This window comes from Anopheles darlingi, chromosome 2, assembly GCF_943734745.1.
Source record: "Anopheles darlingi chromosome 2, idAnoDarlMG_H_01, whole genome shotgun sequence".
In the NCBI taxonomy this organism is placed as follows: domain Eukaryota; kingdom Metazoa; phylum Arthropoda; class Insecta; order Diptera; family Culicidae; genus Anopheles; species Anopheles darlingi.
The window spans coordinates 51,331,903-51,355,902 of record NC_064874.1 but is presented as its reverse complement, the minus strand read 5'-3'; the positions used below and the strand labels follow the sequence as shown (position 1 = coordinate 51,355,902).

At 44.5% G+C, this 24,000-nt stretch overlaps 5 protein-coding genes across 14 annotated transcripts in view; 3 read left to right on the top strand and 2 right to left on the bottom strand.

Annotated features, from left to right (window-relative positions):
• The first annotated feature begins 2,436 nt into the window (after positions 1-2,436).
• On the top strand, positions 2,437-6,861 carry LOC125959672 (centrosome-associated zinc finger protein CP190). Of its 2 annotated transcripts, none has more exons than XM_049692508.1 (3): positions 2,437-2,614; positions 2,718-5,138; positions 5,226-6,861. In XM_049692508.1, exons 2-3 carry the CDS (start codon positions 2,741-2,743, stop codon positions 6,491-6,493), a joined length of 3,666 nt encoding a protein of 1,221 aa, XP_049548465.1. In that variant the 5' UTR covers positions 2,437-2,614; positions 2,718-2,740; the 3' UTR covers positions 6,494-6,861. The 2 variants fall into 2 exon arrangements, with proteins under 2 accessions (XP_049548465.1, XP_049548464.1); XM_049692507.1 differs by having other exon boundaries at positions 2,714-5,138.
• A 290-nt stretch (positions 6,862-7,151) lies between these two features.
• LOC125959687 (aurora kinase C-like) lies at positions 7,152-8,623 on the top strand. The gene is made up of 2 exons (XM_049692549.1): positions 7,152-7,762; positions 7,845-8,623. Exons 1-2 carry the CDS (start codon positions 7,286-7,288, stop codon positions 8,517-8,519), a joined length of 1,152 nt encoding a protein of 383 aa, XP_049548506.1. The 5' UTR covers positions 7,152-7,285; the 3' UTR covers positions 8,520-8,623.
• Positions 8,624-8,639: 16 nt separating this feature from the next.
• LOC125959696 (uncharacterized) lies at positions 8,640-10,106 on the bottom strand. 3 transcript variants are annotated; one of them, XM_049692570.1, is made up of 4 exons: positions 9,980-10,106; positions 9,762-9,874; positions 9,297-9,697; positions 8,640-9,230 (listed from the first exon to the last, which is right to left on the bottom strand). In XM_049692570.1, exons 3-4 carry the CDS (start codon positions 9,592-9,594, stop codon positions 8,779-8,781), a joined length of 750 nt encoding a protein of 249 aa, XP_049548527.1. In that variant the 5' UTR covers positions 9,595-9,697; positions 9,762-9,874; positions 9,980-10,106; the 3' UTR covers positions 8,640-8,778. The 3 variants fall into 3 exon arrangements, with proteins under 3 accessions (XP_049548527.1, XP_049548528.1, XP_049548526.1); XM_049692571.1 differs by lacking the exon at positions 9,980-10,106 and having other exon boundaries at positions 9,750-9,926; XM_049692569.1 differs by lacking the exon at positions 9,980-10,106 and having other exon boundaries at positions 9,762-9,926.
• Positions 10,107-10,374: 268 nt separating this feature from the next.
• Positions 10,375-13,042, top strand: LOC125959676 (ATPase family AAA domain-containing protein 3A homolog). The gene is made up of 3 exons (XM_049692518.1): positions 10,375-10,745; positions 10,847-12,146; positions 12,226-13,042. The coding sequence occupies exons 1-3, from the start codon at positions 10,517-10,519 to the stop codon at positions 12,497-12,499; spliced, it is 1,803 nt and encodes a 600-aa protein (XP_049548475.1). The 5' UTR covers positions 10,375-10,516; the 3' UTR covers positions 12,500-13,042.
• A 675-nt stretch (positions 13,043-13,717) lies between these two features.
• Positions 13,718-24,000, bottom strand: part of LOC125959674 (neprilysin-2) — a 16,486-nt gene continuing 6,203 nt past the window's right edge. For 4 of the 7 annotated variants that reach the window (XM_049692511.1, XM_049692512.1, XM_049692513.1 and 1 more), the window contains exons 2-8: positions 19,387-19,563; positions 17,415-17,545; positions 16,778-16,918; positions 16,458-16,703; positions 16,158-16,372; positions 15,120-16,089; positions 13,718-15,044 (exon numbers count right to left, since the gene is read on the bottom strand). In XM_049692511.1, the coding sequence (XP_049548468.1) occupies positions 14,455-15,044; positions 15,120-16,089; positions 16,158-16,372; positions 16,458-16,703; positions 16,778-16,918; positions 17,415-17,545; positions 19,387-19,475 (2,382 nt within the window). In that variant the 5' untranslated portion in view covers positions 19,476-19,563 and the 3' untranslated portion in view covers positions 13,718-14,454. Of the gene's footprint in view, positions 15,045-15,119; positions 16,090-16,157; positions 16,373-16,457; positions 16,704-16,777; positions 16,919-17,414; positions 17,546-19,386; positions 19,564-22,686; positions 23,047-24,000 lie in introns of those variants that run through there. The other 3 variants (XM_049692515.1, XM_049692516.1, XM_049692514.1) reach the window with 2 other exon arrangements.

The window sequence follows — 24,000 nt, the reverse complement described above, 5'->3', positions numbered from 1 at the left end:
GATACGAGGAATGTACTTTGATGCTCTGGGGAGCATGATGCGTAGAAGTGGAGGCTAAGTAACTCTAAAAAGCGCATACTTGCTACTGGGGCAACGTCAATACTGCAGTACGCGTGCCCGACAAGAACCGTGCGATCCTGAACAGGATACTCGGGCTAGCGAGCCGGCAGAGTCACGTGCGCTTTCCGTACGATCTCAACAGCAAGATTCGGAGTGATAGCAGCGATTATGCCTATTGCGATCCTGATAACTGAACAGATAGAAGGACACATCGTCTCATCTCCAATATAGAGCGATATTGGTTCGATATCGGGGAGGTTAGCTTTCACCTAACTTCGCTTCTTTCTGGGCATTGGTACTTTGAATAGTATCTATTTAATAGAGACGTCGGAGCCCCAGTGACCTGTCGTTGGTTTGAGGACGCCAGGAGGCAGCTGAATTCAACAGAAGTCGAATGAAATTGAGGAACTGTAAATCACATTTTTGAGTAGATGTTTCCTATTTTTTCTATTTCGCCCGTTTTATGCGTTCTGTTACTGGTAAAAAGATTGATTTGGTTTTGTTTTAAAAGAAATAACTCATTTTTAAACTATTAATCATGGAATGGGAGAGACCTCCATTAGTGTAAGATTTGACAGCAAATTTCATCATTCTGGAGTAAGATTTGGCAAACATTTTCAAATCCATCTCCGGGATGGCCTTTTAAACCCAAGAGAGAAGCTTAAAATAAACACAAAAAAACAAATAGGGGAGCGCTGATCAGTCAGAAAGTAGAGTTTTGATAAGAATTTAGAATTGCGGGTTCGCTCAACATATAACATTTGCGCATATCGCTTCAGTTGTAATTGGTGCACCGGGATACCGGAGTGATTCAACCATTCCCTGATCTGGTGGCCGCTCCTACACTCTGCGATTGGTAACGGTTTAGCCCACCTTTTTAAACTGGCCATATGGATCAATTAAAGATAAGCCCGGTATGCTGATAATAAAGATCGATGCCTGGATCAACCTGATCGATTAGCGACCCAGCATCAACTTACTTGAAAAACACTACGTCCTGTGAAAAATTTAAGAATTTACGAGATGTCTCATATGTAACTATGATCATGCTCTCTAAAAACAATTATGATACTCGTGACTCTTCGTTTTCTAGACAGTAAATTTGCAGTTTGAGCAGTGCAGCAGTAGTGCTCGGTGTGTGTGGTAAAAAATGTGCCGGCGATGTTGTAAAAAATGTGCAGAAAATCAATGATGGGACTGGTGAAATGTTTTTCATATTTTTTCCTGAAAGCTTACCCTTTTCTTGGTATCCACTCCTATTATCACATGAATTGGGCTGGAAATGAAGGAGAACGGATTTAAATGAAATCGTCATACATGAATCCGCGCGAATAGTAAGTCACATTCGCGCGGATTCTAAACTGTGGCCAGTACTCTCAGAAAAATGTCTCTAAAGTTCTTCGCCAAAACGGCCTTTTGGAATGCCAAGAATCAGGCAACGAAGGAAATGCTCTTGTGTATCCTGAAAAGGTTCAAAATCGGGTCGTGAAAACCCTGACCCTTCTCACTGCAGGTAAGAGGGCGACCGTTGATGAAGAGAAGGGGGTGGTTTCAGAAAAATCTTCGCAAATCGAACAGTGACCCCCGGTCAGAGATTGATTCGATGTTCTGGCGCAGGTCGGCTCTTCCGGAACAATCCTTTGTGCACTGTGGTCTGCACCCAAAATAGTCTGTGCTGCGGTCCTGAAAGCGACTATGGTCCGGTCTCAGGGCCGGTGGCCCTCGGTGCCCTAGAGTCCCTAGGGTCCCTAGAGCGGTGTTCGATTTTCTTGGGGTGTTAGTCCGACGCGTGAGGAGGTCCCTTAGAGTCGGTCGATCTCCGTTTAACTTTGGGGCTCTTTTTATACTAATATATACCCTTGAAAGCCAGAAGGGCCCTCCGCATCCAGGATGCGCCGTCTCCCTTCCCTCTGATTGCGCTCAATGCGCCTCTCCTGGGCGTGTTTGGCCAAAGTATGGCCAAAGTGTGATGAGATGGTTTAGAATCATTTTTAGTTGTAGGAACAGGCAGGAGCCCGGCCTTTTGGGGATCGTGTCGCAGTTTTTCACGGTCTGCGCGGTTTGTAAGGACGTGAGGGTACTTTTTCAACGAGAACCACGAAGAGCAATGAGACCCAGAATCGCGAATTTCACGAAACGTATGTCCACCAAAATGTCGGCCTAAAAACGGCCAAATCAAACAGAAATCAAGAAAACAGAAAAAGAAAGTTTGACCGTTGAAAATAACACCAATCCCACCATGCCCGTCCTTTCAAAGCACAGTGGAATTTGTGTGCTTTTCTATGCCCAAAAATGCCGACCGAGCTTTTTCGCAGGCCAAGCTTCGTCGCCATTTTGTATTTTCGAGGTGGCGAGCGTTCGCGTTGGTGAGTTGAAAATCGTTTAAAACGAGAGTTGATGTTGAAATCCGTGAAACAAATCGTTGCCTCCCTCGTTTGAACCTGTTTTCGTCAACGGATTTTCACTCGATCGCTTGGCTCGGTGGTTTTCGTGTTCGTGGAAAATCTAGTTCATCACAACAAACAACACACAATTTCCTCCCGGAATTTCCCAGGTGAGCTGCAGATGCGTTGACAATCGGCGCGCAATCAGTGAACGTAAATACGCTCGGACTTACTCTGGATTTCGTTTTCGTACCCGGACTCCCGGACAGGAAGGCAGCGGAGAAGGCGCACAGTCCATGAACAACATGACGCGCTACAGTGAGGCCAAGTCCGTGAAGGTGGACAATTGGGGCGTGTTCTTTCTACAAAAACTGCAAAACTTCTTCAACAAGACGGATCACTGCGACCTGACACTGCAGTTCAATGATAACTCGCAGCTCAAGGTGCACAGATTGGTGCTATCCGCTTGCACAGACTATTTCAACCACCTGGAGAGCGTCTGCGAGATGTATGACGATGTGCTTATCATGCCAATGGACCTGCAGGCGGATGTCATCGTTCCGATCGTTAATTTCATGTACACTGGTACACTCGAGTTTCAGTATACCATGTACGAGCGGCTGCTGAAGACGGCCACAGATATGAACATGACCGTGCTGTTGAAGTTGCTGGAGGCCCACCGCCAAACATCCCGCATATCCAAACAGCCGGTATTGCTGAATAAACAGGCACCTCGGGTCGGTGTGCCAGTCGCTCGAGCAGCAAACACTTACCATGCCACTGTTCCGCGCCCCGCTAATACAGTTGTGGCACGAGCTATTACCGCAGCAAAACCGCGCCTACCGATTATGCGGCAACAGATAAGCCCCGGGAGCGTCAAGGGCACTCCGGAATCTTCCTCGCTAGCGGCAAAGTATGGCCACGCAAAGGAATCCAAGTCCGGTCCTTCACGCTTCGATGACACAGACCTGTCCGAGGGCTTCGAAGGTTCCTTCGATGCCATCTCGTACGAGAGCAAGCCACTGCTGACGGCTGATCAGGTTAAAAAGGAGGAAGAACCATCCCCCTTCGAGAAGCTGCGCAAAGGCTACACGAACACGAATGTAGCAAAACGGGCCTCCGGTGGATCGATTACCTCACCTCCCGCCAAGAAGCCCAATCTGGAGGAAGTAAAGGAGTTCACTGAGGCGGCTCGGCTACGCAGTCAGCTAAACACAGATGACGACGACTCACCGGACTATGTCGATGATGATACGCATTTTAACGATGACGATGATGAAGATTATCAGCCCCCGGCCTCAGTGAAATCGGCCATAGCTAAAGCACAGACCAACAAGCAGATTGTAGTCAAACAGGAAACGAAATCTCCCAACGCACTGGGCAGTGGTTCGATGAAGCAAATCACCGTAAAAGATGAATCTGGAAATGTGGATCATGCAAAGATCATATCGGAGGTGCTGAAAAAGTATCCCCACTTGGTGAAGCAGAACAAAAACATTAAACTGAAAATAATGCAAAAGATGCCATCCGGATCTAGCCAAGCCGCCGGTGGAGTACAGGCGGGAAGCAGTAAAGTGGAGATTCGAACCGCAACACCACTGAAGCAGGACATCTCGATGGTTCGGAAAGCGACGGCTTCTATTCGCAGCGGAGAGCAGCAACAGAAAACTGCTGGCACGACTAGCAGTACTGCTGTTGCGGGAGGTAGCGGACATGGCAATAGCAGCAGCAAGAATACCACGGCAACGGCAACGGCGACTAAGCCCAATCCACCGAAAACAATTGACGCAAAGACGATGCATGCCTTGATAGCTAAAGGCGCCGAAAATATGACAGGCCCTTGGCTATGCCTTCGCTGTGGTATCAACGGTCGTCCAATTAGCATACCAAGTTACAAAGCTTTCCGCAACCATCTGATCGTGAAGCACAAGGAACGCATAGATTCACGCATTTGCGAGCATTGCGGATGGCGCGCAGAAACCCGTAATCCCCATTTGGTGTATCATTGGTTGGTGGAGCACGGAATCAAGTCGCCAGTCAAGTTCCCTGCATGTACCGAATGCGATCATGTAGCAATGAACAACGAGCTTCTGAAGCAGCACATGGAGCAAACGCACCAGCAAGAACGCCAACACTGCATCTACTGTAATAAGGTGTTCGAGAAAGAGCAGGATCTGTATTGCCATATGAAAGAGCAGCACCGAGAGCGCGCCCGCAGCGATGGTGTCCTGGATTTTAGTGAAGATGAAGACGAGTTCCAGGAACAGAGGGATGAGTCACCGCCTGTTCATCGTCCATCCGAGGGCAAGATTAAGATCCTGTCCAATATCACATTGCCGCCGACGAAACCAAGCGCGCTACCCTTTGTCATAGGTACGGCCCAGTCCCAAAGGGTTTCACAAAGCGGTGGAAAAGCATCATCGGAAGCGGAAGCACTGAGCAATGTGGCCTCTGGCATTGCCACGAGCCTGCGACTCGTCGGTGACACTGGTGTCGTAATCGATGATCCAAACTATCAAAACGAATTCATCGAGGCAGAGCTGGCAAGCGTGCACGGTGAAAATGCGACCACCATCAGCGCAGAAAACAGCGGCGTCATCACGAAGCTGTTGTCCGAGGACGGGACCGAACTGCAGTTGACACCGTCACAACGAGAGGATATCATTTCTCAGTTGCAAATCAACTCTGCTAACGGTACGTAACAGCTTCCTCTGATGAACTGTTCAGTTGATTAAAGTTTAATAATTCGTTTTCCTTTCCTCTTTTCCTATTTTAAACCAGTGGTTATGATGAATGAGGTCAAGTTTGTCGATGGCTCAACGCTCCAAATCAATGACGGTGTGCAGATTGTCAATAGTGGCGATACCGATGGCACGGCTGCCGGTGGCAACCAAAACATCATGCTCGTTTACAGCGATAGTGCAACGGAAGAACGCAAGGAGAATTCCAATGACGATGTAGCTCCCTCCGAGGATGATGAAAACTCGCAAAACTCGGCTGCGCTTTCGGAGAAAGCATCCTCATCTACAGATAAGCCGGCGGACACTGTGGCACCCGAAGAGGAGGAGAGTCAAGAGTCGCGCAAAACGGACGCGACAGACGGTAAAGAGGCAGGCGAGGAAGACGATACTGTCGAAGACGTAGACATGCTTCCGTCCGATGCTAGCTTCGAGACCAACGAACCGGTTAAACCAACGACCAAGGCTGGCACACGTGATGACAAGAAGGCGGAAAAGCACAAGCAACACAAGGAAGATGTCGAGGAGGACCGTCAGAGATCAGATAAATTAAAGTTAATATCAGAACTCGAAGGGGATTGGTCGGAGGACACTGAAGAGCACTCGACAACGACAGTGTCCACGACTCCGGCCACTAAAGCCGATACTAAACAAACGGCGAGCGAAGATTCCACAGAGAATCGTTCCAATAAGAAAGCAGCATCGATCGTAGAGAAGAAATCTGTGACGGCAAAGGTTCCGGTGGTAGGGGCGGCCTCAGCCAAGAAACCCAGCAATCCCGAGAAGGATAAAAAGAAAGAAGACAAGCCGAATGTCACCAACACAACTAAGAAGACTGTTGCAAGCGAAGGCCCCGCTGAGAAGGAAATCGATAAGCTACTGGACGAATGGAACAACGAGCCATCGAAACAAGATGACTCCGACACGGAGGCAGAGTTGGCAGAGAAAACGCCAAAAGCTGATGGATTGGTAAAGATCGAAAAAGAGGAACAGCAGGATGGAAAACAAAAGGAAAATGACGACACGGAAACAATGGAAACGGATGAAGTGATAGATGCGCCGGCCAGCAAATCTAGCGATGCTGAAATGATATCGAAAACATCGTCATCGACAAACGAGACGGATGATGCGACCAAGGCGAAGAAAACTGAAACATCCAGTAAAGTGGCATCGGCAAAAAAGGTGGAAAATTTAAAGGTCGCAGCCGACGATGAAGACGAAGATCAGGATGAGGATGATAAGGAGAAGGCGTCCAAGTCCAAGGATGTGAGCTCTTTATTGGGCGAGTGGGATGAAGACGATGAGCTATAAAGTGGTGAAGAAAGATTAAAGAAATACTTTGCCCCAGATCCTAGTTTGTAGTCAGTAGCGGTAAGTTGAACAGTGTTTAATTGTTTTGTAGAAGGTTTTATTCGTTAAGTTAAGTGAAGAATACCTGAAATCTAAAGGAATTATGCAACACAAAATGATTTTGCAAATCAAACCACGCTCCTCAAAGTAAATCGCCCCTTTCTGTGCAAAATTTTGTAAGCACATTCTTTTGATCTTTTTTAAATATATTTCTTCAGAGATTATACGGTCGTACAAATCGTAATGCGCATGTAATACTGAAAAGTTCTTTAAAGTTAGCTTTATATTGAACAATCGCGTAGTGGAATAAACAATAACAATAGTCTTAGTAACAATTCCTACCGGGGAATACTTAATCAAACCGAAATAGAGCCACCTTTCCGGAAAGAACGTAAAGCAGGACCAAGTTGTATGCAAAAAGCAAACAAGGTGGCCGGTTAATGTTTTAGGGGCCCATAAGCGGAGCTGGATCTCCCATAACTGGCCCCTTATGGGCCCCTTAAACACATTGCATGCGGGAGTGTTTTTAAAATAACGAATATTTTGCTGTTGGGCCGAATGCACGTTTTTGCTGCAAGGACATCTACATTTCGCGCTTCAAAAATTTAGAGGTTGTACAAACTGACGAAATCGACTGAAAATCTTCCTGCTTCGAAGCCATAACTGGCAAAGAGCGTTATCTTAAGGTGGCAGCATTAACTACAAAGTGCCGTATTTTACCGAGAAACAGCAGCCAGCACAAGACAGGTCAACATGGCAAGTAACAAAGAAAATCGCAAAGTGTTCACCGTGACAAAGAAGGAAAATGAGCGGAATGGCGATGGTCCGGGAAACGCTTTATCGGGGCCCCCGCCGGGTTCGAAAGTAAATGCTGTACGTGTGACCAAAATCGTTGAAGATCGTTCCAACGGTGTCTTCAAGACGCCGCAGATCCCTCCTCCACCTCCAGCTGCTGCACCGACCAACATCAGCGGAAACAAACCACCAACGGTAGAGGCAGGAAGTGAAGATCGCACCAAGACTGCTAGTGATTCGTCGTCGAAAGAGGGCCCACAACAGAGTACTGCCGCCAATAGTGGCCAACAAACGAAACCGGTGAAAAAAGTGTGGACGTTGAGCAACTTCGATATCGGACGTCCGTTAGGAAAGGGCAAATTTGGTAATGTTTATCTCGCAAGGGAAAAGGAAACAAAGTTCGTCATCGCTCTGAAGGTGCTGTTTAAGAAACAGGTAGGCCGGAAACACTGAATCCCTCACAGTTTCCCAATTCTCAGCATCATGCGACTAACACAATGATTACTCCCGTTGCTAGGTCCACGCGCAAGGTATCGAACACCAAGTGCGGCGTGAGATTGAAATCCAATCACATTTACGCCACCCGAACATACTGCGCATGTACGGTTACTTTCACGATGAAACACGCATCTATCTCATCCTGGAGTACGCCCCGGGCGGCACATTGTTTAAGGAGCAGCAGCAGCAACCGGGAAAACGTTTCCCCGAAAAGCGCAGCGCCAACTTCATCTACTCACTCGTATCCGCTCTTACTTATCTGCACGAACGTAATGTTATTCATCGAGACATCAAGCCGGAAAATTTGTTGCTTGGACACGGGGGCGAGCTGAAGATAGCCGACTTTGGGTGGTCGGTACACGAACCTACCTCATCGCGAACCACGCTCTGTGGAACGGTGGACTATTTGTCACCGGAGATGGTGCAGGGTCAGCCGCATACGAAAACCGTGGACCTGTGGAGCTTGGGTGTGCTGGCTTACGAGTTACTTTGCGGCAAGGCGCCATTCCTTGCTACCACCTACGAAGAAACCTATCGCAAGATCATTAAAGTGCAGTACACTGTGCCATCGGATATATCGAAACCGGCTGCCCATCTGATCTCACGGTTGCTTGTCCGGGAGCCGGAAAAACGCATGCCGCTAGAGAACATCGCCTCACACCCTTGGATTACACTGCTGGTCGAGAAGAAATGATTTCGTTGTTGGCATTTTCCGGGTTTTAAACCTTCCCCGATTTGGCTTCACTTGAGCTACAATTAATTATAATGCAAATGTAACAAAATATTAGGTGAAAGAAGCGCTTCAATGCGGCTCAATATAATACATGTTTTTGGAATTATACTTTATTGTTTTTCCATTAAAATTGGTGCATATGTTAGTGCTTATGGTTTGTGTCCAAAAAGGGTCGGGAATTATACTAATACGAAAGTCAGACCACATCTTTTCGGTTGAACTATTTTAGACGATCTTCTTCACTATTACCGGTCTGTCTTGGCAACAGTTCGTACAGAATGGAATTGAAACGGTCATTGCTTTCGTCCATCAATTGGCGGCTCATTTGTAAAAACGTTTCGTCCGATTCTTTTTGCGCTGTGCTGTACAACTCAAACTGATAATCTATGAGCAGCCGTTGATTCCGATATACTATATCTTCAGCTGGCTTTCCCGCAGCCATCGGGGACGAGCGAAGCAGATCGTCTTCCATGTCATAGCGGCTCGATTTTCCTTTCGTTGTGCGCTGGGACTGTCGCCTTTGCTGGATCGGTTTGGTCAGTTCTTTGCGACTCTTTTCAACCTCATCATCAACGCTTCCGCCTCGGATGGTTAGATGAGCGTGCAAATTGGGTGATTCCTCAACCGGGTTATTATACTTGCCCTGAGGCCGAATTGATCCTTGCTTGGGAGCTAGAAGAAAGGATAATAGAACATTAGAAACGGTTCTTTGTGCAATCCGTCCGAGCAGAGTCGTACTTTCGCCTTTCATCAGCAGATCAATTTCATCAAAGTACAGAAAAGTGTCCGCCTCCGAGAGCTTCGGGTCCTTGAGTATCTCAAAGTATTTCCGTTTCAGATTTTTCCATCGATGCTCTACTTTTTTGGGATCCCGCAGAAGGTAGCCGCGCTGTGCCAGTTCCTCGTTGACCAAGCGGAACGCTTTATCCCTCCGAAACGGTCTGCCGTTCATGGCTTTCAGACTTTCCTGTTCGTGCATGATGCTGAGCATCTCCAGCGTTTCATCGTACGTCCATACGCTTCGTCTCTTCATCATTTTCCCCCAGTAAGGCTGTTGAATCCAGTTGGGCTATCCTAGGCCTTCGCAAGCTATTCTGAGGATGTAGAGCTCTTTGCTGGAGATCTTGCTGTGATGCTGCCTGAGAGGAGAATTCGATCGTTAATGCAACAAATCCTTGCAGTATCACGAACCTTAAAACTTACCGGCACGGTTCCCGATGGGTATCCGAGACTCCTGGATCGCCAGTCGCAAACTTCTATTCTCTAGGGTCGGTTGTGAGTTGGTTGATTGGTTCCCCGGATCTTGTAGGAGGACCCTTTTAGGAAAAGAGAAGAACAAAAGCCAGAATGCAGATTCCTCTTCCGTAGATTCAGCCTCGTCTTCGATCGGTCGTTTCGGGGATCTGAACGCAGTTATTCACCGTTTTCCACTTTCTCGGCAACGGGAACGACTTGGGGATTTGCGAATAACTTTATTGGGCTCGTATCTCGATAATCTTTATCACGAAATTTGTTGGAAATTGTTAAAAATTCATAACAGCGATTCCACTTTCATAACAGCGAACCCGAGTTTCTAACCTCAAAGCCAAAACAACGGTACAGTGCCACGAATTCAATTTTTTCGCTCAAAATTTTCAATTTTTATCCCAATTTTGCTTTTTTTCAGGTAAAATGATTATATTTTATCGAGCATCAGTGTTAAAAGTTCGAACATCGTTGTGAAAAACGCGCTTTCCATCTCGCTCACTCTTAGCGGAACTCAGGCTCGTGCGAGCGAGAAGGCTTCGTCGTTTACATCACTGCGGTTTTAGGAGTCGAAGTTGCATTTGACCACCCTGTGCAGCACGTTTTCTTCGTAACCATAACCGGGGAATTCAAGGTACGGAATTTCAGGACCTCGGATTTCCATAAAAACACTAGTGCCGGTCCTCAAACGCGCTCCTCAGTGTCCTATCGTCATGTCGTGGCTGTTTGGATATAAAAGTCAGGTACCGCCGCAAGGGGCCGGTGCCGATGGCGGTGGTCCCGAACCGCCCGGACCGCCACCTTCAGCGGGTGCCGGTGCGGGACAGGCGGCTGGCGATGCGAACCTCACGAAGGCGGAAAGAAAGGCCATGGAAGCGTATCGGTTCGATTCTTCAGCCCTGGAACGAGCGGCCGAAGCGGCGCGCACGCTGGAGCGATCAAGTAAGTTTGCGGTCTTGTTGCGTAATCATGAACCGGTGTATCATCATCCGCCTGCTCATGACGAGTAACCCAACGTTTTCTTTCCGATGCTCCCCACACAGAACATGCCCGCGAGGCTCTGGAATTGTCGAAGATGCAGGAAGGCACCCGCCAGCAGGAATATATGGCGAAGGTGAAAGAGTACGAGGCGCATATCGAAGCCTCCAAGGTAGAGCAAAAGCGAGTAGATCATGATGAGCGCCGGAAAACGCTCGCTGAGGAGACAAAGCAGCAGCAACAGCGGGCGCAGTATCAGGATCAGCTGGCGAGAAAGCGATACGAGGAGCAGCTCGCCCAGCAGCAACGGGTGCAGGAGGAAAATCTGCGAAAGCAAGAGGAGAGCGTAGCGAAGCAGGAGGCTATGCGTCGGAAAACGATCGAGCACGAAATGGAGCTGCGTGAAAAGAACAAAATGAAACTCCTGGAAGCTGAGCTGCGGGCGAAAGCAAAAGTGGATCGCGAAAACCGCGATCTCACACTGGAACAGATTCGGTTGAAGGCCGAAGAGAACCGTATTACCGTGATGGAGGGCATCAAAACGGCCGGTGCCGTGCTAGGACAAGGGGCGACCGCCCTGCTTACTGATTGGAACAAGGTCGCCACTACGGTCGGTGGACTTTCGTTGTTGGCGCTCGGTATCTACACGGCTAAAGGTGCCACGGGAGTAACGGCCCGTTACGTAGAGGCCCGCATAGGCAAACCATCGCTCGTCAACGAAACATCTCGTTTCTCGCTTCTGGAAGCTCTCAAGCACCCGATCGATACGGTGAAGCAACTCAAGAACAAGCCCACGGATGCCCTGCAGGGAGTTGTTTTGCAACCAAAGCTGGAAGAACGGCTGCGAGATATTGCGATTGCAACGAAAAATACGAAAAATAACCAGGGACTCTACCGGAACATTTTGATGCACGGACCACCGGGAACAGGCAAGACGATGTTTGCGAAACGACTAGCAATGCATTCGGGAATGGATTATGCCATCATGACGGGTGGCGATGTCGGTCCGATGGGCCGCGATGCAGTAACAGCCATCCACAAAGTTTTCGATTGGGCTAACACGAGCCGTCGAGGTTTACTGTTGTTCATCGATGAAGCCGATGCGTTCCTCCGGAAACGATCTTCAGAGCAAATCTCTGAAGATATGCGCTCGGCACTGAACGCATTCCTATACCGCACCGGAGAACAGAATCCGCGCTTTATGATGGTGCTGGCATCGAACACTCCTGAACAGTTCGATTACGCCATCAACGATCGGTTGGATGAAATGGTCGAGTTTACGCTGCCCGGTCCCGAAGAACGCGAACGGCTTATACGGTTATACTTTGACAAATTTGTCCTGCAACCAGCGGCTGAAGGCAAAAAGTATGTTTGATGAAGCAGCTTAAACGCCGGGGGGGCTCTGGAACATCATTTCACATTGATTTCATTTGTTTCCTTACAGGCGATTCAAGGTAGAACAATGGGACTATAGTGCGGTCTGTAGTAAGATGGCTAAGATGTGCGAGGGCATGTCCGGACGAGAGATATCGAAGCTGGGTGTTTCGTGGCAGGCCGCCTGCTACGCCTCGGAAGAGGGTGTGCTGACGGAACAGATGGTAGTAGACCGTTGCGAGGCAGCCGCACGACAGCATCGGCAAAAGATGGCTTGGCTATCGGAGCAAGAGAAACTAGACCACAAATCTATCACCGGTGGCAAGGGATTCCTCACGCAATAGATGTATCTTCGAAATCAGTCGCCAGAGGTTACTATGCTAGTTGCTGCATAACCCTACAGAATGCTTTATTCATCGGCGCTTACTTTGAGTTTGACCGCTAATGGGCTGTTTACGGTAGTTGGTAAAACTCCTTGGAGTTGTAATCTCGTTGGGTGCATTATTGTGAAACGAGCATTCCAAGCGAGCCACTTGCCCATGTAAACGGAGGGAGTAAGGATCGTTAAATGTGGTGTTGTATGTGAGGAAAATACGTTCATTCACTTCCCCATTATTCCTGCCAGGTTTCGTATCACATTGGGAAATTTATATTAAACTTCCTAGAAACGACCGGGAATCGTGCACGTATTAAGAAATGCATTTGAGGTACAGCACACATGTCAGTTTAAGGTGGATCATACTGTGTTCAATATCGTGACGACGGACTAGGAATTCAGGGGATGGACAGGTATGGACGTAATCATATTTCCTTACGCTCCATTACTCTTTTTGTAGACATTATATTGTTTGAATGGAAAATATAAAGTAATGTTAAAGTGTTGTAAATCTGTTATTATTATTTGATGGCTTATCGCATCTCATCTCCAACGAGCAGCTAGAAGTAAGGGAACGATTTCAAACACATAGTTGGCCAACAGCAAAATCGTTGCACGTTTCTTTTCGATCAGTTTACACGCATATCTCGCAGTATTAAGCAATCAATCTAGCAAATAGTCACATTCTCTAGTCATAACCAATGATCTCGCGGCTAATATGCTTTTGTAGGTTTCTCCGATGAACGTTACTGGCTTCGTTTCGACAAGTAAGTTTTTTTTATACTAACCACGCACAATCGTAAAGTGACTATGCAAGAAGGCCTTATCGAGCTTTGACTGATCCAAAAAATTCAAAATAATTATACCTTATATTGCTCCTCAATTAGTATCAATTAAACTCGTTTCCTTCTAAAGATATACACATATAGTGCTGCGCAGTTTTATCCGGTTGAAGTTAAATATATCTTTCATCAAGAATTCATAGTATAATAGCAACTCTTCCTGATTCCTTCGGGAGCACTCTGTACTGTAAAACTGTATTCGCTGCGATCAATGTACAAGTTACTTTAGGCAGTAGTTTGGATCCATTGAATAGTATGACGAGTCGGGTATGATCATCCTATCGTATTGAAGGCCATCTTTCAGTCGAAACTTACCTAGACCGTTTGTGGTGCTTGTTGAAGTAAAAAAAAACCTTTGATGTTTATTCAATTTTTTTGATTTTTCTATCAAATTTAAAATGACAAATTTTAAACTATGATATTACAGTAAATTGTGTAAAGCTCAGATGAACTTTGATAGTATCGAACTGATACTAATGCGCCACGATGTCGTATGCTTATGTTACAGTGCTGCTTCTTTTCACGCTAGTGTGGATTTAACCGAACTGAATTTTCACATCTGAGTGGGGCATCCTGGCAATTAACCATTGGCGTTGCATGCCGTTTACAATGAACCACAATCTTCATCCCAAAAACAACCGAATACAGTCAATTGAATAGATTGAACACACTGTTTCTTCGTATTACAAACATGAAGTTGTTTATTTTCCTCTATTCTGCATCAATATGGCAATCAAACAAATTTAACACCATTGCCTCCATGCGACATAATCGCACCGATTGTTCAATTTCAAATCAGACAATTATATTTCCGCGTAGAGTACATTGGTTCGGCCATGCCCACTTATGGGAGTACTTCCTATATACGTTCAACTATGCCATTGATGCCGCTCTTTTTCAAAAGTCTACCACCCCGGAACAATTGGGATGTATTTTGAAAAAACATGCCTCGTAAATTGTTGAAAATGAGGTTGAGGCAATAAATTAAGTTCACTTCCTCCTCTCTATTACCGCCATTGATGATTGCGGCTAGTGTGTCTGGGTTGGTTGCTTCGGAGATTTCGTGCCATCGTGGAGCATACTACCACACTTCACATTTATGCTCAGGGTTCATGGGTGAAGCGGCGGGGCAGTTAAAGTCCTTTGCAAATTCGTGCATATTGCTCATAGGACCGAGCACACGGAACTGTCCCGGTGAGTGCACCCCAGTGGTGATACGCATCTTCATGGTTTCCGGGCGATATACCGAGCACCAGGTTTGCGCAGCGGATAACCAGAAAAGTTGTTCGGGACTCAGGTTTAGGCCCGGTAGCCGCGGCTCGGGACCATTCTTTTCGGCCCACTTGCGGTAAGCGTAGTACGCCTCCTTGATGCCTCCGTTATCGGCAATGTTTTCACCTTGCGTGTTAATACCGTTGAGGTTGAGCTTCACATTCGGTTCGGTGTAATTGCCATACTGCTCGATAATGCAACGTGCCTTCTCCAGATAGGCCGTCTTCGTATCGGCTTGCCACCAATCAACAAGATTACCATTCTTGTCGAACTGTCGGCCCTGATCGTCGAACCCGTGAGTGATCTCGTGTCCAATTACGAAACCAATAGCACCGTAATTCATATACTTGGGGCGATCGTAGGAGAAAAACTGACCCTGCAGGATACCCGCTGGGAATTCTGTGGAAAACAAACGGGAAAAAAGCGCGAATGAGCGTTTGGATACTCGCATGAAATCATTCCTACATTACTTACGAATACTGTTCTCAATGGACGAATAGAAAGCATTTACGATGGCAGGCCTGGAGTGAGTGATCCAATCAGTCTTGTTAACAGGCTGGCGTAGTTTCTTGAATGCTTTCGTCGTACCAAATTGGTTCATATAGAGAATTGTATTTAGGTAGTTGCTTTCTGGCTGAAACTCAAGGTCCTTGTAGTACTCGGCAATCTTGGTGTCGTTCATAAGCTCATCCGGATATCCGATATGGGTGGCCATGGTTGAAACCTTCTCTAGCGCTGACTCACGCGTAATCTCGTCCATCCAATCGACCTTTTTCAAAATGTCCACGAATACGCCCTTTATATCGTTCACCATGTCCAACGCAGCTCGTTTCGATTCCTCGCGGAAGTATTTGCGAATATACAGCGCACCGACCGATATGGGCAAACTGCCCGACGTGATTTCGACGCACTCCTTCCACCTTGGTTCCTGCTCCTGTTTGCCACTCAAAGCCGTACTGTACTGCAGTTGACGTTTGCGAAGTTTTTCGGTGAGGAAAAACGAGGAAAACCCGCTGATGCGCCACATCACATAGTTCGCCATCACTCGCTTGGGCGTGTTCTGTAGCAGTGGGCCCAGCTCCTTCATGAAGCTTGGTACACTCACGATGATCACTTCATTTTCATCGATCGCGATACCGGTATCTTTAAGGATGGCGTTGAAATACTCCAACCAATCGGTGTAGGGATAGCGTTGTTGGAACTCCTTCACGGTCATTGGATTATACAGGGCGGTTGCGTTACGTCTTTTCTCGTTTGGCAGTGAAATGTTAGCCAGAGCCATTTCGAAATTCAGTGAATCCATCAACTCGCGCTTTGCTCGGTCCTCTTCCGCTCCAAGCAGGACGGCCATATCCACCATGTAGTTATAGTAAGCAGAAACGATAGGATTTTCCATGCCCTTCACCAGATATTCTCGACTGATACCCAGTGAAGCCTGATCGGTCTGTTGAAAGACATAAAAAAGGCAATTAATCAACAAAGCTTCATCACCTCATCAGACATCGTTCTTACGTCGATGATGCGTCGAGTAGAGTTCTTCAAATCACTGCCGATGGAAAAGTCGAAGAAATAATCCGTACTGTATCCGTTATTGCGAAAATCTTTCACCGATTTGACCCAAGACCAGGATGAGTCCAGATCCCAGTCTTGTCCTTTCAGAACTGGCCATCCACCCAGATTATCCAGAATGTCCAAGAGTGGTTTAATGCCCTTCTCCTCGATCCGAGCTGCAGTTGGCGAAATGGGAAAGTATCATTAAGCGATGGTCGAAAGATAGAGCGTTGCGCCAACGCGACGCAACTTGTGACATACTTTTGTTCATGCAAAGTTTATACAGGTTCTTGGCCAGCTTAAATGGGGTCGCTTCCGACTCGCTGATTTCGTCGCTGACCAGGGCTCGCAGCTGTTGCTGCAACCGATCACCAATCACAGAGAATGTGTTAACCGATACCTTCTCGTCTGGGATAACGGTTTCTTTTACGAATTTTCCGCACGCATAATTGTAGAAATCGTCACACGGTTCCACTTCTGGGTCCATTTGCTCAAGTGCCTTCGATGCTACGGAAGAAGAAGGTAATTTAAGGAGTTTTCTCAACTGGTAGATAACCAGACATTAATGTACAAATACCAACCAGAATGAATACAACCGGGTGAAAGACAAACATTGTCGGTGCTCTTATCTCCGACACCGTTGTAAGCGTTCGGATGCTGCGACAGTGCTTTACCTCTCCTTCCGCCGGTTAGTGGCTGAGCAGACGAGGGGTTGCTTTCACCTGCAAAAATGGCAAATAAGATATTGAATATAAGTTCGAGACCGAGGCAGTTAAAACTATTTGCATAGCACGTTATCGCGTTATTTTAGGCGGAAGTGTTAACAAGCAAAAATGAAGGTCAGTCAAATACGCAACAGTGCGCTACTGGTAAGACACGAAGCAGGACAGTGAATTCAGTCACTGTTTGTACGTTTCTTTTGAACGAGTGACCAGAAAGGAAGTACGTTACAGTCGGATAGCAATTTATGTTCATTAATATGCTGTTATCTTCAATGGCTGCCCTCTAAACCTTAATATGGTAACCGTAACGTGTTTTTTACGTTGTCGTGTAGTTTATCAGTTTAACCAAATGAATCACTAGCCGAAACACATGCCCAATACTGTATAATAGTCGATCACTTAGAGGGTAAACTGTTACGATAAAATGTTTCGCGAAAAACTTGATACTGTGGATTCAATCAATGAAGTTATGATAAGAGTCTGTTTTCTTACTTACTCTGTATTCTGTCCGACAAAACCACCGTCAGGAGCGAGATGATCAACGCCACTACGGCTACCCCGCAGACTACACTGATAAGCGTAAGAACCTTTTCCAGGGCGGTCCGACGGCGCCACCAGCTGGGATTCCTGTGGAAAGTCGGGGAAGCGTGAAAGGAAACGGTGACCGAATCATTATTTGCCCATTGATAGCTGTTAAACTTTGCTGTGTTAATTGGTGCCATTAGGAAGTGAACAGAATCTCGATTTTAGATTCATCATCAACTACGGAATACATCTGCATTGAAAAAAAAACGCAACCTCTACAATCTGACCGTCCATTTTGCTCCATTCATCTAACGCTGATCTTAACGTCCGCCTAGGCATTTGGGTGTTTGTCGATTCACCCTGAAACTGTGGCTGATGGCGCACATTTTTTTACGGTAGTAGCGATTACAAACGCTATTCATGGTCAGTAATTATGATAAACCATGTTGACCTCTGCCCAGCAGCTTGCTGATTGCATGGCACAAGGCGACACAATTGCTTGATATTTATAATTCTGTGCTCATTGTCATCCTGAGCTGTTGAGAGAGTGAAAGCATAACACACGATTACATTTGTCGGAAGCCAAAAATGCTTGTGCCGTCAGCAGCGAGTGAAAGAATTGTTTTATTGTGCAATCCACATACCTAGGCCGTAGACATAGTCAGCAGTTTTCAAAGGTTATCCACATGCTAGATAGCCGTTTTTTTTTAAACATCATTTCTCTCCAAGACAAACAACATCAGCTGGGAGCTGGTTACGACTATGCTACTAACAATGAGCGTTATGTGACATAAAAGCTCAGATCATCACTAACATTATGTGTGTTTTATTCTTAAGATAACATTGTGATCTTTGTTATGACAATCGGCAATCCAAACATATATCTTTCTCAGAGACTATGCATTGCCAATTGAAACTCACTAATTTAGCAGCGGGTGGTGCTTAATTTGGTTGAATCACCTGTTGCTCGCTATTTAAGTTTTTGCAACCGCCGCGTAATACCCTTTTCCCTTACACGATTGTAAAATGTGTTCTGTACCAAGTATTCTGTTGTCTTTATTCCACCTTTAAATGAACAATTTGGGTTGTTGTTGATTCGTTGCCATAAATGTGTTTACGATGCAATCAATTATACTATGTATAAGAAAATAACTTTAACTATAAAATCGAATAGGGCACCGTTTTCTTGTGAAGTATGAATTTATTGTTGCTGCTAGCAACATTTTACACCTTCAGAATGACCTCGAATTTATTGCAAAAGTGATAAAACATTATGGAACAGTTACAAAAAACCAAGGAAAACCATTTGGTTGGGTCATTCCCGCGAGTCGCTGCCCATTTAGTAAAGGGTTTTTCCATATATTTTGAAAATTATAGGAAAATCCCAACTTAGTTAGTTTTACTCAGGTTGTGATGGTGGTGTGGTAAAGGCTACTGAAACTGACTCATTAGTCTCACTATCTACAAAACATTCTCCGACCTTACTAAGACACAACATACCAGCTGCCAGCCATTCGTTTTACATGTACATTGTTTGCTTCAAAATCGTTGGGTGTCAACAGGGAGCGAAAGAATTGTGTTATCTTGCATACCACCTTCTTACTCTGGAGACAGTCAGCATTCTTCAAAGGTTACGCACCATGCTTGACCGTCGCTTTTATTCAAAACATCATTTCTCAAATAATATCCGTTTTTGCACGCAGGGAGCAGTTTCTGGGCCTGTTTGTAAGGAAAACCAAACATAACTCATCTCAAGGACTGCGTTGGCAATTGGGCCTCACTTGCTCAATGACTTGCGACGAATTGGTGTATTTGTTTCGGTCACCTGTTGATCACTATTTCAGTGTTGTAGCAACTGGCGTGAGGACCTTTCGCTCAGCTGCCATCGTACCGATAATTTGTAACGTATATGATTTGTTGATTTTTAACCTCTTTCAACTTACTTGCCGCTGAAATGTTCGTACCCGATGGGGATGTCATCCGGGTCGAAAATGGAATTGCGCGCTCTACGCAATTCTTCAATCATTATCATAATACTGTAACGAAGTCACGCGGTTGGGTCTCACTCAAATTTCACGTTAAACCGAATGTAGTGTGCGATGGTGTGTTTTAATTTCAATCTTGACCAGTAAAAATGTGTTTCTTATTATTTTGTATTCTTTGCAACGTATGTATGTATAGAAATTCGTTAGAACAAATCTTTTGAAAATGCAACACTTAAATACACCGATTTCTTTCAACAAAATGTAAATTTGTATTAAAAACAATTCGTTATTCCAATCAAGCCTTCCTATTTTGTGTCCCAATTGGTTCCTTGAAGGAAAAAGCTCTTCAAAGTACTTTTTTAATAAGATCTGCAAAACAGATTCGAGTTTCGCTCGTGTGTGAGTATGCAATGCTATCCAGCACATTCTAAGACTGCAAACAGGTTTTGCATACGGCATGGGATGAAGAAACAACGGAACAAAAGAAGAAGAACGGTTTATGATTCTCTACCACAGGCGAAGAATACCGATGATCTCGGAGTGGCTGACCCCAAAATAATCGAAGTGAGCGGTAACACGGCCGATTGGCCTCTTTTTGAACCAAATCTACAGTGTCGGACATAAGTTAAGCAACTGAGTTAAGGTGTATGAAAAAGTGTTCAAAATTTTAGTTTTCAACCAAACTGTACAATTTCTGACTCAGTTACTGAAAAGGGTATCTATTTACGATATTTTAGGAGGATTTCAGTTATTAATTTTTCTTTAAATAGCACAAAAACACGACAGTTTCAAAAAAGGATTAAATGTTGATGCGACATAAGTTAAGCAACTGAAAGATATCAATTCGTATTCACTAATTGTTTCAGTATTTCATTAGCCGTGGCCACACGGGGCGAAAATTTGCGCGCAAATTTGCACATTAATGCCAAAATGTTTTCGCTTCGTGTGGCAGGGGTAAAAACCCGAAAATTTATGCCGAAATGTCAAACGAATTGTTTTCATCTGTGTTTTGGCCGCTGAAGTTGATTTCCGAATAAATTTTGCAGTTTTTAACGATATTGTTGCTGTTGCTGTTATATTTATATTAAAAATGCAAAAACAATACGAAAAGAACCTACATTTTCGTAAATAAAGCGTTCGATAGCGTCAAGGGTTCAGCGAAAAAGTCCGCGGACGTATAAAAGTTTGACAGCGTGTAAGGGTTAAGCGAAACCGTTTTGACATTAATTTTTTCGTTTGCGCTAGAGTTTTCGCCCCGTGTGGCCACGGCTATTGCGAATCCTTTATTTCTAATTACAGCTACACTTCTTTTGAGCATAAATTCAATCAATTTGTTGATCGTTTCCTTCGAAATTTCACTTCAAGCCTTGGAAAAGAGCCTCGAACTCTTCAGTAGGGTGTCGGTATGAAACATTCGTTCTGATTCGGCGATTTACAATTTCCCCCAAATTTTCGATTGAGTTTCAATTAGGAGAGTTAGATAGCCACGATAGAACTACAATTTTGGAATCTTGGTTGATTTTTTTGCATTTTTGCAAGTATCGTTCGGGTCATTGTCGTAATGATGTTTGCAATTCGACGGCATTAGCGGCAAGCATGAGGAAGCATCATACTTTACATGATGTCTCTGTACATTATTCCGATGATAATCCCTTGAATTCAATGAAAATGTCCCATACCTTGCCCAGAGAAGCATCCCCAGACCATCACACATCACCCACCATGTTTAATAGTCTTCTTGCAATATTGCGGATTTAGTCTAGTACCAAGTGGAAGTCTAGCTCGTTTCATATCATCTGAATTAAACAGATTGGATATGGATTCATCACTGAACAACACTATTTTTAATGTTGAGACATCCCAGCTCAATGAACTCATCGCAAAATGAAGTTGTACCTTTTTTGTTAATGTACGGCTTTTTTGCTGGTTTGCAACTGAATAACCCACCGTCTCCCAATCGGCGCTGAATGGTCTGGGAGCTGATATCAAATCTTAATTTACTTTTTATTTCTATTCCTGATGTAAACGCATCTTTGATTGAATACCATTTGATAATGCGGTCCATTTTTGGTGAAGTTTTTCAAAGACGAACAGGACGCAAAGCCGTTTCAACAGTTCCTTTTGCCTTGTACGGGTTATTAAATGAGAAACTACTGATTTATCTATGCCAAAAGCTTCAATAACGTATTTCTGAGAATTTCCCTAAATCGCTAGGTTCATTTTTTTTTGTTTTCAATCGATAGAATAGATATTACGTGACATTGTTCGGTTTTGAATGTAGCCGAGTGTGCTGGGTGTTCACAGGCAAAAAGATTACTAAAACATCACAAAACATGACAAATTTGGCAAGCTAACAAGTCAATAGACTAATACTATGCAGAAATTCTGCATGTGATGATCAATATTTTTTATTTTTGCCCCAAAATAACCAGTTGCTTAACTTATGTCGCATCAAAAATCAATACTTTTTTGAAACTGTCGTGTTTTTGTGCTATTCAAAGAAAAATTAATAACTGAAATCCTCCTAAAATATCGTAAATAGATACCCTTTTCAGTAGCTGAGTCGGAAATTGTGCAGTTTGGTTGAAAACTAAAATTTTGAACACTTTTTCATACACCTTAACCCAGTTGCTTAACTTATGTCCAACACTGTATATCTACAGCATGCTGTGACCACAAAGATAAATATTCTCGTCATTCTGAAACTTTCATCCTGTCTTTGAAAATAAAACCGTTATTTTGACCAGAGAAGAAACGTGGCTCGGACATTCTACTGCCATACGTGCACCGTTATTCTCGCAAAAAGGAGCAGGAAAAGGATTGCGATACAATCAAGCAAAAATAAAAATGTTTCGAAAATGGACAGGAAAGTAGGTTAGGTGCCATTATACTTAATGTCATGTTGTTGCCAGACCAGATGACACCCAATGATATTCCAGATCGGCGAATGATAACGTTCTGAACTGCCAAATGCCCGTTAATGAAACAGAATTTAAAAAAACTGCAGCCTCTAAATGCATCAAATCATGTTCGTCGTATTCTTGGACTTTCAAATGGAAAACGTTAAACGCGTTACAGCCGTGGTAGACTATCTTTAATTTCAACAAAATTCATAATCTGATTTAAATTAGATGACGTGCGCTAAAAATCATCTTGAAATTAAAATAATATGAATGAATTCTAATTCATATTATTTTTGCATTTCAAATGTGTTTTAAAAAATAGAGTACTTTAAAATACAATAAAAAAATAAATTACTTAGGTATTCAAATGAGCTTCAGTCAAATTATGAATTGTCATTTACAACGTGGCCCAGTATTGAGAAATTACACTTTTCGTGTTGCTGTCCATCACTTTTTGCAGTACAAAGTAGCTTTGAGTGTATTGTAAAATTGTTATTTGAAAAAAAAAAAGTTAATGACGGGGGGATGCAAGAGTCATTTTGTGGAACCATCAAACCGTGGCGCTGAACTAAGCGATGAAAGTATGAAATTGTCCTAGTGTACAGTAAGGTGAGGCCATACACCTGACACGCGGGAAAATCATCGATGGCACATGGTCACACTAGCCATAACATGCCAGCTGCCAGTCATTTGATAGTATCTGCCCTGTGTTCCGCAAATCTTACGCAACGGATCGCACATACTTATACTTCCCGCAGGGCGAACCATTTTGCTACCTTAACGGGGCGATGGCCAGCAGCAGTAGTTCACGAACCGGTTATGGCAATGTCCTCTAAAGCAGACGGGCAGTTTGATTGCACCATAGAACTATGATCTGTTATCTTTTCATAAAAAACATGTTTCTTCACAGCAGCGACGAGATGCAAATCAATAAAAATGATTTGAAATATTTATAACCCTTATAAGCACCATAAATCGTGCCTGAAATTTATGTACCTATTTTTTTCTAATTATTATTTATGATATAGAATTTAAAAAGAAATAAGTTACTATACCCATTCGAGAAAAATTAAGCGGATTGATAGCAAACACTCAAAACAAAAAAAAGGGTTGACGAAACTAGAATTTATCCATTTGAAATGTACGAAACAGTTTCGCTTGAGTGTATAACAACAATGCTCTGCACTTCAGTGCTTTCCAGCACCATGTACAAAACGATAAATGTATGTTAGCTTTCCTTTCAAACGAGTTCGGTATCTCGATCCAAGAGAGGGTCACTCTCGGCCGTTCATCGCATTCGCGCTTTTTACGATTATTGATACTAGTGTACTAAAGGTTCCCTATAAGTCTGACCGCAGCAGCCTCAAAGTGATGGTCTCCGTTTGAACAACAAAAATGCCTCTGTTGCGGAGCACTCTCATGCGCTCTCTACCGCCACACATTAGTATTTCTCCGTAATATTAAGGATTTATTGTCGCTCACTAATTGAATCGCGATGCTGTATACTAGCGGGTCAAGAGACCACTGAGTACTCGCAAACAATTCACTTTGGTTCTTTGCCTTTGCCAATCACGATGACGTCTTCGGTATGTGCCATCCAATAATTAACGTGTTGCTGATGCGATTGATGCAACGTCAAACGGTTTCGAAGGAGCTAGCGTGTCCCAGT

Excerpts from the sequence above, each read along its gene's own strand:
- LOC125959672 (XM_049692508.1), top strand. The coding sequence starts at position 2,741 with ATGAACAACATGACGCGCTACAGTGAGGCCAAGTCCGTGAAGGTGGAC. Across the intron at positions 5,139-5,225 it reads GCAAATCAACTCTGCTAACG|TGGTTATGATGAATGAGGTC; the intron begins GTACGTAACAGC and ends ATTTTAAACCAG.
- LOC125959687 (XM_049692549.1), top strand. The coding sequence starts at position 7,286 with ATGGCAAGTAACAAAGAAAATCGCAAAGTGTTCACCGTGACAAAGAAG. Across the intron at positions 7,763-7,844 it reads AGGTGCTGTTTAAGAAACAG|GTCCACGCGCAAGGTATCGA; the intron begins GTAGGCCGGAAA and ends TCCCGTTGCTAG.
- LOC125959696 (XM_049692570.1), bottom strand. The coding sequence starts at position 9,594 with ATGATGAAGAGACGAAGCGTATGGACGTACGATGAAACGCTGGAGATG. Across the intron at positions 9,231-9,296 it reads TCTGCTGATGAAAGGCGAAA|CTCCCAAGCAAGGATCAATT; the intron begins GTACGACTCTGC and ends CCTTTCTTCTAG.
- LOC125959676 (XM_049692518.1), top strand. The coding sequence starts at position 10,517 with ATGTCGTGGCTGTTTGGATATAAAAGTCAGGTACCGCCGCAAGGGGCC. Across the intron at positions 10,746-10,846 it reads GCGCACGCTGGAGCGATCAA|AACATGCCCGCGAGGCTCTG; the intron begins GTAAGTTTGCGG and ends CTCCCCACACAG. Across the intron at positions 12,147-12,225 it reads CCAGCGGCTGAAGGCAAAAA|GCGATTCAAGGTAGAACAAT; the intron begins GTATGTTTGATG and ends GTTTCCTTACAG.